The following is a 12137-nucleotide window of genomic DNA, read 5'->3' as shown; positions in this document are numbered from 1 at the left end:
TAGTGGACGTGCCTTCCTGAGCGGATGAACAGTGACAGATGATGAGTTTAGTGCCCTGAGGATTGCGCACAAGACAGGCAGCGATCTGCTAACAGCCGTTTAACACCGCAGAGCCCCAGCCGCGGCGGCAGCTGGGAAACCGACTCTATAGGACTTGTTGAGATAATTCGCTTAGTGAGTAGTCATATTGATCGAAACGGAGGAGTCTTCGTCACACAGTTTCAGCTCAAGACTGCCACATCCTCTGACCCGAAACACAGTCTTCAGGACAGACATCTCCAGGATTGTTACGCACAACTTTTACGCACAACCGGGGAGAAGCCGATGAACAGTTATCGTTGCGTCGTCCATGCTACCTGCGGCACGGACTACAATACAATTCATGCTCCCACAGGTGTGATTATGTTAAGAGTGCAAACTGTAGAAATGGATGAAACGATCCGATTAATGCTCTGCTGAAACTAGATCGAATCACGGACACTGGGAACTTACCTGCTACAGCGAGCCTGCCAAAATGAGCCTTCACCACCAGAGCTGGAGTATCTTACAGATCTTCTTTGCAACAATTACAGTAGTTATCACACAAGGTAAGTAAACTAGGAGTAATTAGTTGTGTGTTGTGTGTAAACTGTCATGGATGAGTTCAAGACCAGGTTCTGCCAAAGGGCAATGAATTAACCTGTAGTCGTGTTGTGTCTACACTGTATTTAATGATAGCAGCTGAAAACTAATGGGCTGGTAGACAGATCTGTCCATCTTGTGCATATGTTACTGATGGGAGGTGGGCCTTCTCTCAGCAATAAACTAAGCAGTAAAACAGCCTTCTTACAAGTCTAAATAATTTATAAATGTCCCCGTTTGTGCCACAAACTTCTTACTCCACAGTGATACATCCTTCCAGTGATTATGACATGAGCATATGTGTCTTACTTGTGGCAAAAGAGTGTAAGCATGCAGTGAGTGGGATATAAAACTTTTAGGATTAAAGTTGTGAGGGGTAGAAGACTTGATGGGCTCATATTACAACTTGAGTCATGTTTTAATGCTTACTTCTCTTTGGGAAGTACTGCATTCCCTTATGGATGCCCGCTAGAAAACCAGGGTGCCCAATTTTCACACAGTAAGGCAAACAGAAAGCAAATAATCTTAACTTTGATAATGAAAAGAAGGGTAAAAAGCACACCACAAAGGCATTTAATGTAAAGCCTATAACTGCCTCATAGATGGTCGTATCCAGGGAATGCAGGCTGCCTGATTTACGTGGATATAAAGACAGAAATGGAGAAATTGTGATAAAGGAGATTTTATAAAGCAGCTTTAAGAGTCTCATTGGATATAGCAATCCCTACCAATCACTGTACAAGCTTAAGCCTCTCTCTCTCCATCCCTCCCTCTTCCCTCCCTGTCTCTCTTATCTTCTCCACCCTCTCACTTCCCAGGCCCTCAGAGCATTACATGCCATATGATCAGTGCTACATCATCTTTCTATGTTTGTATAAAGCACTTCCTAAAGCAAGTAAGATGAAAAAATAAAGCTGTCAATAGTACTTTGACTAGACCATGAGATTTGACTGATAAAAAGTGTTGCAGTCTAACCTTTATCCCTGGAAAGTGCAAATAACTGGCCCTGTTTTGCAGCTCTACCGTTGTCATCATGTAATCATGGCATAAAGTAAATGGCACAACAACAAATCAGCAAGAGAGTCTTGACCACAGAAGATACAAATACTACCACTGAAAAGTTTTGAACATTCTTTATTTTGTCATTTTTGGTCAGATTTTATCCTGTACACACAGATTTGAGAGCATAAATTTAGAATAGGTACAAGTGTGTGACTTTTCATTTAATTGGGACCATAACACTCCAATTAGGTGCCTGTAGCAGACACCACACGGTAGCAAGGCTTAAGTTTATTCAGTACCTTTTTGGACCACAGTTTTCCCCACTTTTCCAAAAGATACTTTAACTTTTTTTTCCTTAAGACATTTGGTGAAATCCTACTAACAGCGTGTCTTTTCTCTGTTGTAAGCCTCCCAAGTGTCCAAGAAAAGATTAAAATCTTTGTATTTAAGGACATATTTATCAGCAAGCTCCTTATGAGCTTAATTAAAGGAAGATGTATTGGAAAGGTCAGCCAGTCAAAAGATAAAAACACATAATGCATGATTTGTAAGAGGATATTGTTTACTACAGGTGCTTAATTAGAGTTATTAATGTTTGGGTCCATTGCCAACACTTTCTTATTTTAAAGTATCTATAATAAGTATATTGTTAGATATGTGACCCATAACTGCAACATAAAAATGTGTTCGCAAAAGTTTAACAGACATCATGAAAGAGAAAGTTTGAGACACAAAAAGCTATTTTAATCTCCCAATTACTGATTGAAATGCAGACATCAATTGTGATGCCATTGGGAGTCAACTCACTTCTGGAAGCTGTTTTGAACATATGGTAAAAGTCATTACGGCACATTAGAATTCAAAGTGGTTGCTCAGGCTTTGTGCATTTTAATAGAATAATACAAAGATTGATTACAATTGGAGAAATAATGCTAAAAGACATGCACATAGAAAAGAAGTTAGCCGAGTTAGTTGCCTATGAAAAGACTTTAATACAGAGTTTTAAGACAAACTGCAGGGCAAAATGTGGCTTATTAGATACAACAGTGTTTTTATTAAAACTGCCGATGAGCACCATTTTCTTGAAATGCATCTCAGTTTTAATCCCTAAGTAAACTTTGCAGTGTCTTAGATAAATTACAGAACAAATGCTACTGTGCTACACTTTTCAAACTTAAGTACCATGATTACTTTCCATTTCCATTTTATGCATGACAGTTAAGCTTAAATTGGATTGCATTTGCTTCGTACAAGTGGCCAAACTAAAAACACAGCACAACTCAGGAATATTGTACACATGAACACATGAAATGCATGAAATTTCAAAAAGTCACATATCGTAAAGTTAATTTTCAAAAAAAATGAATGAATTAATTAATCTAATTTGATACTGGGAGCATTTTCATTTGAACGCAGAGAAGGATGAACAAAGATTTAAATCCTGGGAAAAAGGAAATATACCTGTTTTCCCCATTGTAACCTGAAAACTGTAGAGAGAAAAAAAAATCAAGCAACAATGTAAGACTTTGAACATGTTCAGTCTGCAGGAGTGCAGTCTTTAAGAGGTGGCTTTTAGAGGCGGGTATAGCATCTGCATGGCAACACTGATGCTTTCCAACTCAGCCAGGGAGGAAGGGAGGCTCAGAGTATTCAAAATGAGTGAGAGTCTGGAACAGCTGGTGCAGCGGATTTACTCTCATGTTGAGGGCAGAACTCTCATCATGATGAAGACCATAGAAGAAGAGTTTTGCTTATGTTGGCTACTTGTTAAAAATCTGAAATATTGGCAAACGTTAGCCTGCCATGAATCCTAAACAAACATTGCCTGCAAAGTCTGCTACCGTATTCACATATAGATTGTGTGCTATGTATGCTTCATTTAAATGGTCTCCCTTGGGTTTTACAACATGAAAAGCACGTGAAATAACAAGAAGAGCCCAGATGACCCATTAAACCCAACTGTAAAGGGATGAGCTTGCATGTGAAGTACTTTTGTTACTACATTGACGGTGCATTCTCCCTCCTGGAGACAGTGAACCATTTTATGTTCAGTCCAGCCGGAGCTGCTGCCAGCTCTCGTATTAAACAGCACATCTGTCACTGTGGCCACTGGTAGGCTAAGCCAGGATAGCCCCGTTCCCAGCGCTGGTCTCTAAAGCAGTGCGTCGCCCACTCAGCGAACATGACTGACACTCTTGCCTGTGTGTGAAAGAGAAAAAAAAAAGACCTGGTCTTGTCTTCCTCCGAGGGCCGCCGGGTTGACATGATTGTGATACATATAGAATAGTTATTGCTGCGTGAACTGTCAGACCATCATGACAGGCTCTTTGCCAGGTTGGATGAGTGACGATGAAAAGCAGAAGAGACCATGATAGACAGACCTGTCAAATGGCAGCACCCATGAGGGACTGATATTGACATAGAAAAGCTTCAAGCCTTCTTCACTGGATAAATAACAATTAATAATTCAATGACATAAAACACTTTATCTGGCATCCTGTAGTCTGTAGATCCATCTCTTTTATAAGACCTTTCTAATTATAGTGTACTAGTGGATGATTTGTTTAGGTCTGAGATGCTGCTACAAATTGTTTTTCACTATGCAGTACTAACGCAGCTCCAACCATTTTGGTAGAATCTGTAGAGCAAACACCAAAGTTTTTTTGTCCTTCATTCACCAAGTAGGGCAATTAGCTGCCAGATAAACACTGCACACCCAGGTCAGCAGCACTAGTATTTATAATTCTTTCAAAATGGATGTTTAATGAGGACACATGATGGCCGGGTGACCTCTGCCTCTGCTCATTTCCACTGAGGAAAACACTTACCATTAAGCTTTTAAACCCGATCAGAGAATATTTCTGCAGTTTGTTTTTACTCACTCGTATAAAAAGGTAATTCTCTGCACTTGTGATCAGTATTTAACAGTCAGGCAGTAATCCTTGTAATCATTATACTAGTAAACTGTCCAACAAAAAGCAATTGATGCATAAATACACATCTTACTTACTTACTGTTTTAGTTAGCCAAATATTTTCATTAGAATCGGTTCTCATCGCTTTTTACATCCCGTGGTGATGCTTCACCATTCCTGTTTGTTTTTCATGGAGTATCTGCTGGGTATTCACAGCCTACTGACAATCTGAAAAGCCATTTTAATCCCAGTTTTTGATGGCTGGTTTCAACCTTGTGCCAGATGTATCAGATCCCACCTTACCTCCCCACATAAAGAAATCAGATCATCCATGAGAGAAATGAAACTGGGGCAGCGGAAGGGAAATATGGATGGCAAAAAGGAAATTAGATATTTTGAATCACGTCACTTACAGAATATTTTAGGAACAGTAAATAGGTTTTAAAAAGTAAATTCTATAGGAAATGGATGAATGAATTTTGTATGTTATCTCTCTGTGACATGTTTAGCTACATGGATATTAGTAAGGGACTGTTGACTGAAAATTATTACTGGATCATAAGCAAGCAGGTGTTGTAATTTATCTTTTGGCTGAAGGCAGGATTGACTTTTTTGGAGAGCAGGGGAGGGTCTTTTATTTTTTCATGTCCTACATTTATAGATGTAGTTAATAGTTAGGTAAATAGTTACATCAAAAAGAGAACTTTAATTTGTGCCATGTTTATTAGGTTGCACTTCTGCATTTCTGTCTCTGTATCAGTTTTGTTTTCATGTGTACATCGGTGGCCCATTTTAGTTCCATTATGATAATAAGATTTAGATTGGTTTAAACGATTAAACAAGTTCACCAATTTAACACTGTATTATTTTGACATAGCATGCTGCAGGGGAGCATGCTGCAGTTTCTTCAACGCCAAGAGGACAGTTTAAAGAAAATATTAAGGGCCTTGCTTTTTAACAAGGTGAAGGTTCAGCCCCTCTCACAACACCAATAATTATTGTACAGTCCCTTTGCAAAACCACAGAGTTTAACTGTCGCGCTGTCCCAACAGTTGCTGTTGTCTAAGAAACTCAAACACTCTTAAGCTTCTCTTTTAATTTACGTGATTTCAGTTATAGTATATGTTCTGTTACATGACTTTTAAAGTTAAGCTCAGAGGCCTTTTAGTGTAATACTTTGATACCCCACTAAGTTGATCAGTTGGCCTTGGGTGACTTTTGTGCTCAGCTGTTAGTTCCTGGAATGCTGCTGGTATTTTAATGAGTAGAATTTTAGTTGCTTAGAAATTGCACTATGATCTGTTCCCATGGCTTTTGAAATGCCTCGTGTAATTTTGTCTTTCTACTATACAGATTTGAGCAGTAAAGAGCTGACTGACATTAAGAGCCCAGTGCCTTTACCTGCCTTCTTGCCGGTCAACTACGAGGTACGAGATGCCGACTACCTCTTCCTAAAGGAGACTGGGCAAGACTTCATGAGGAACTCCAGCATGCAGAGTCACACGCAGCCCTTTGTTATCTTAAGAGCCAGCCACCAGCCAGCTGTCAATGCCAGCTACAGCTCTATGTCCACGGAACAGCTTGTGCCTCTAGATCTGTACCAGTCTGTGCAGCTTTTCAACGCTCCAGAGGTCTTTACGTTCAATTGGAAAATCCAGGCCTTTGTGCTCACACCTCGGGTTTTCTCCTCCAAGCCCAAAGTGCGGGTGCTCTTCTATGTTGCGGGGAGGGACTGGGGCAGGGGAGAAGGAACTGTGGACGAGCTACCGTGTGTGACAGTGTATGCTTTCTGGCAGACCCAGGAGGTGAGGGGTTCCTGTGCCATGGAAGGTGAGAGGGGAACGTGCATGGCTGAGCTGGCTCCTGCACCTGGCTGGTTTGCTCCGGGTTCAGAGGGCACCAGCAGGGAGAGGCAGGACCCGTCTGCTGGGAACCCTGTGGAGCTGTACTACCAGGCACAGCCCAAAGTTAATGGGAAGTGTAATTCGGTGGATGGCAGTCGTTGGGGTGGCTCACAGCAGCAGGCGGAGTATGTTTCTGTCACTTCCATGCAGAGGATTGGCAGCGTACGTCTTCTACAGGTACCTAAAGGAATGGCAACACTTTCTCGGCTGAAGCTTGGCAATGCCATTGTCATACGGACATCCTCCAAGCCGCTGAAGAAGACTGACATTGCTACATTCTACATACTGATGGCCAGCTCTGCTCAGCTGACTAACTTCACTCTTAGGTAAGACTGTGCCTTCGATTGCCTCACAGTGTGTAGTGGTCAGACTGGCTATATTGTACAAATGCACCACCATACACTGAAGTCAAATACTGTCATCACTTCAGGGGACTCTGCAATTTCAATGAATGACAGTATTAGTCATCTTCTCTAATTCTTGCCCAAATCCTGTGCAATCAAAAATAAGAGAATATTGGAGGAAATGAGATTTAGCATGGATTATGGCATTTCTCTGAAAATACGATAGAGGTTAACTGTCGTTCCGGGAACTGTGGTAGATGATTTGAGTTAAATTTGAAAAATACATGTTTGAGTGAGCACAGCCTGATGACATTAAGGGCTGTTTCAAGAGTGGTAGTCATCGAGGTGGTCATGGATCAAATAAAATCACGTGCAGCTTGTGACTCATTATTGCTCTGTTTTAAAGGGTATGCTCGGGATCTGTGTTATCAGAGCACTGCTATTATGTGTGCAATGTGTTAAGATCGTGAGGATTACCAGCATAGCTCAATTTAATTTAAGGACCTGTTCTCATTTTGCAATGCAAAATGTTCCCGTTTGCCTGGAGATGAGAACATTGTACTACCATCTTAAAGCAATAGTTACTCCTCTGGAGGTCTCTGTGACATCCTCGCTAATAGAGGCTAATTTTGTGCAGAGTTTTTAAAAAGAAATGTAATTATTTCCTAAGAATGAATGCCTCAACCACCTGACTTATTACAGGAAAAGAAAAATACAAATGAACAAAAGAAAGAAAAACGAGTCTGTTCTCATGGTTTTCTCTCCAGATGTCAGTACCTGTTCGAGGAAATGATGCAACATGGGAGATTGGCACCTCAAAACTGCATCTGAATTAAATGCCCCATCTTGTGCTCACCATTTCATTGATGGTTTTCATGGTCTTCCACAGTGTAATACCTTTTATTATCATCATTCAGACATAGATCAAAGAAAACCACGTTTCAGCATGGCTGGATTTGATGAGGTTAGCTGTCAGAGCAGACAAGTAGAGATTAACTTATCTAACTTGATTAGAGAGTGATATTTGGCGGGTGGGTGGGGGGCTTTTTTTTATGCATTTATTGAAGAGTGAAGCTGAAACAAACAAGAACAGGGAGAGAGAGGGGAATTGAAATGCAGCAAAGGGCCCAGGCTGGAATAGAACCTGGGCTGCTGCTGTAAGGAGTACATGGTCCATAAGTGATTTGTTTATTATTATTCTAGACACCATCTGCTTTTACTCCGAGCCGGTGAATAATGGACTGTAAGGGGTTGTGACATGCATTTTCGTTACATGTCTCAGTAATTCATTTGGTTTGTGTGTAGATTTGGAAGTAAAGTATGTATGTAAATCCTTCCTTCATATGTGGTTTGGTTTCACATTATAAATGATAGATGATTGACAGTGTTGCTGTTTGCAGTGCTGTTGGGTGATCCAGTCCTTTAAGGCATCCTGACTTAAGAACTGGCTTACCAAGAAAGTCCATGAAAGCTGTTAATCCAAAAGTGTTTTAGTTCCTGGACAATAGTTAAAGTCTGTCCTCATACATTGAAATACACAGTGGTACACGATCAATGCCTCCTAAAAAATTTATTATTTCTGAGTTACTGCTGCCTCGACTTGTTCATACATGCTTCAGTGGGGGTGAGCAGGTCATGGATTATTAATTCCTTTTTCACCTGGTCCTACAGTAATTCACTTAGACAGTCACTTACTCAGATCAATGGTGAATGCTGGAATAGGTAGATATGGATTGAGAGGACAGATGTGCACGAATGCACTTCGTCAGCTTGTAGTTGAGTGTGCTGTAGTCTCTCAGCATTTCCTGGGTTTTAAAGGGTTAGACAATTTGAATTAATTAGCTGGTTTGCTTTTCCTTCTATCTCTTGATCTTTGCTGAAGCAATAACACCAAAAAAGAAATCCTGATTTCCCCTTTTCATTCTGTCACTTTGAATCATTGCTGCTTTAATTCATTTACTCAGTCACACGCAAGTTTCTGAACAAAAAGCAGATAGCCAAAATGTTGCCTGCTCTCTTTTCTTTTTCTCCTGTCCTCTTTCCTCCTTTCTTTGCCATTCCTTTCCTGCCATCTTCTGTCCTTTCCTTTCTTTTCCTTTTCTCTCCTCTCCTCCTTTCCTTTCTATTCATTTTCTCCCTTTCCTCCCAGCTATCACTTGTTGGACGATTACCAATCTTGTTAGGAGGCTTTGTAGAAATTCTTATGCAATGGGCATTGTGTCTATATAGTATGTATACTTTCCAGTATCTTCAACCAAGTCCAGTTGCCCTTGATTTTTAACCTTCGTTGGATATAGTATGTATTGGTGACGATACTCTGAAATTAAATATTTTGCATCTCATAAACATTACAAAATACACTCACTGTTCTTCTAACACACATAGTAACACAATGCTATCTGCCCCCAGCTTATCAGCACATTAACAATCCCTGTGCATCCGGTCCTCAACAGCTGTCTGTATGCTTTATCACTGTCTGAATGTCCCATTAAGCTTTGCTTAATACTCTCTCATCAGCATGATAAACCTGTTATTGATGTCTATAGCTGGAGTCAAGGGACACACAAATTTGAGGTCGATTGAGAGAAAGACAAGCCACACCTGTCCGTTCCAGCAAAATGAACCTGTCATTCTCAGTGAGAGTTTGATAGAGGTCATAGATAAAGCATTGTACTGCAATAATTACACACCCACGTGAAGGGTATTTAGATTATCCTTTTAGTGTATGCTCAGGACGTTGAGTGGCATGAAGTATGAGCTTACAGTTTTTCTTTTTGTTTTCCTCTTCACAGCTATTAAACGTAAGCAATGAATCACAGTAGTCTTGTTCTATGGGTTTTATTTAAAGACAGCATTGTGGCAACGAATACATTTGAGCTTCTGTATGAGTAGGACACTCTTCAGCTAGGGAGCCTAATCATTCATCTGTGTGACAAATAGGACTTTTACATCCAGTTTTAGTGCTGCGGTGCATGCCATCTGGCAGGAGAGTTGGCATGAACATCTCCCCAATTCCCTAAACTGCTCTATAAGTACGATAAGCACGTTGCCGAATGCTGCCCATCAGACTGGCTAAACGGTGGACATTTGCCTGCATAATTAACGATTGCATCTGTTTCCGATTGCACTGGGGTTCACCAGTGGTACAGTGGCCCTGCAGTGATGCGTTCACAAAGCCAAAGATGGGAACACAAATTATATCAGGGAAGTAATTACAAACCCTATGTAGAATCTCAATATCAGCCTTGGTGATGAAATGCATCTGGGCCAGGCTGTGTAGCTCACACAGAGGATGCAATCTATCTTGTAGGTCTTTTGATCAGAATGATCTGTTTCATGTATTCGCTTTTTTGAATTGTCTCATTGTTTTACAGTCTTATTTTTGCCATGGCTCTGTGATCTTTCAAATACGCTTAAAGAAAACAGTATCCTACAAATAAACAAGAGAAGGGAACTGAGTGAAGAAGGCCAAGGGCCAACAATGTGTGCTTTAAATGTGTATTTGACAATGTGTTTGCAACAACAGTTAGCGCATGTGTGGCAGCATTTTTACATGCATACAATTGTGTGTGAGCAAATGAAGCGAATGAGTGTGTAAAAGTTGCAGCAACAGTGCCACTCATGCCTTGCCTGGTCAGAAGTGAGATAGATGGTAGGTGCAGCACCTGAGAACTGCTTTTCTCACACACTGCCAGCTTCAGTCTCCACAGCCATCCATCTTCTCCGCCCGATGTCTCCTGCGGGCCTGCTAACCAAAGCCATGGACATTGGTCCCTACTCCAAACCACTAAGAAGAAAAACGGCTCTTCAGGTCGCAGGGGATTTTTAAAATTTTTTTACACAAGGGGGTCTGAGAGAGAAAAAAGGGCTTCAGATAAGTCTTCTTGTTACTGTCACTTTTTATTAGTTAGACTCTGCTCCACTCAGCTCAATGCACAGAGGTGTTTCATCACAGCAGGGCATGTTATGTTATTCAGAACTCATTACTAGATTAACAGTCCTCTAAGGTTTTCTAATTACTAAACTTTGCATGCCTTTCCGCTTACCTCATTGATTATACCGGATTAAGGTTTTTCTCCATCGAAAGCGAATGATCACATTGCAAGTATAATTCTCTACAGTCAGCATCCGTAGTGCAATTACACACAGAAATAGGAAATGCAACTGGGGAAGGCAGCACCATATTGAACACAATATTGCATTTTTTAGGTTCAAAATATAATGTAGAAAAAGTTTTCAAAAGCATGTGCACACATACAAGGAATATGCTTTCACTGCACTTGTTCTGGGAGCACAGAGTATGTACAGTATGTTCACAGAAGCCGCTGCCCAGGAGAGCCACATCAACCTTGATAAATATACATCAGTGACATCATACATCGGCAAATGTGTTGATGATGTGGTGGTCACTAAAACGAGAAAATCATTCCCCAATCAGAAGGCCTGGATGAATGGAGAGATGAGGGCTCTATCCAGAGCCAAAAAAGCTGCTTTTCAGTCGGGTGATAAAGAAGCTTACAGCACCGCCAGAGCGAGACTGAAAGCTGGCATCAAGGAGGAAAAGTGGAGACAATAGCAGAGGCTGGAGAGAGACCTCCACATCAACAACACCAAAGATATGTGGCAGGCCATCAAAAATTACACAGGCTACAAAAGCAGGAGCTCCCCCATCATGTGTGAGGCCACATCACCAGATGAACTTAACACCTTTTATGCTCGCTTTGATCTCCTCAACAAGGAGTCAGCATTAAAGTCTACTCCACCTCCAGAGGACCGGCCACTGTTCCACAGCAGATGTGAGGAGAGTGAATATGAGTAAATCAGCTGGGCCTGATAACACTCCTGGCCGTGTACTAAAAACCTGTGCCAATCAGCTGGTTGCTAGCTAGCACTCTGGTTTAAAATACAACACTCTGCAATTGGATATTGAACTTCCTCACAAACAGACCCCAGTCAGTTCGAATTGGCAGGCTCAACTCCTCCAGTCTAGTGCTCAACACCGGTGTGCACAGCCCCCTCCTGTTCACGCTGTACACTTTCACATCCCTCAACATTGAGAGAACTCTGTTGTGAAGTTTGCGGACAACACCACCATCATCGGCCGGATTTCAAACAATGATGAGACTTCATATCGGGAGGAAATTCATAATCTTGCAGAGTGGTACACAGAAAACAACCTACGGCTCAACGTCAGCAAAACCAAGGAGCTGATCATTGAGTTTAGGAAGAAGGAGATAAAGACACACACTCCTGTCTACATCAGTGGAGCTGAGGTGGAGCAGGTGAATAGTTTCAAGTTCCTGGGAATCAGCATCACAGAGATCCTGACATAGTCATCTCACATTGTCACGC

The 12137-nt window shown here is 41.2% G+C and overlaps 1 protein-coding gene across 1 annotated transcript in view; it reads left to right on the top strand.

Moving 5' to 3' along the window:
• Positions 1–448: 448 nt before the first annotated feature.
• The window catches only part of LOC119892472 (transmembrane protein 132D), a 29442-nt gene continuing 17753 nt past the window's right edge, over positions 449–12137 (top strand). Inside the window, exons 1-2 of the mRNA XM_038704737.1 lie at positions 449–587; positions 5891–6767. Of these exons, the coding sequence (XP_038560665.1) occupies positions 515–587; positions 5891–6767 (950 nt within the window). The 5' untranslated portion in view covers positions 449–514. The remainder of the gene's footprint in view (positions 588–5890; positions 6768–12137) is intronic.

Source organism: Micropterus salmoides, unplaced genomic scaffold (assembly GCF_014851395.1).
Source record: "Micropterus salmoides isolate LMB-PRFRI ecotype aquatic unplaced genomic scaffold, ASM1485139v1 Ms_hic_scaffold_7, whole genome shotgun sequence".
Taxonomy (NCBI): domain Eukaryota; kingdom Metazoa; phylum Chordata; class Actinopteri; order Centrarchiformes; family Centrarchidae; genus Micropterus; species Micropterus salmoides.
This window is presented reverse-complemented; position numbering and strand designations above follow the sequence as displayed.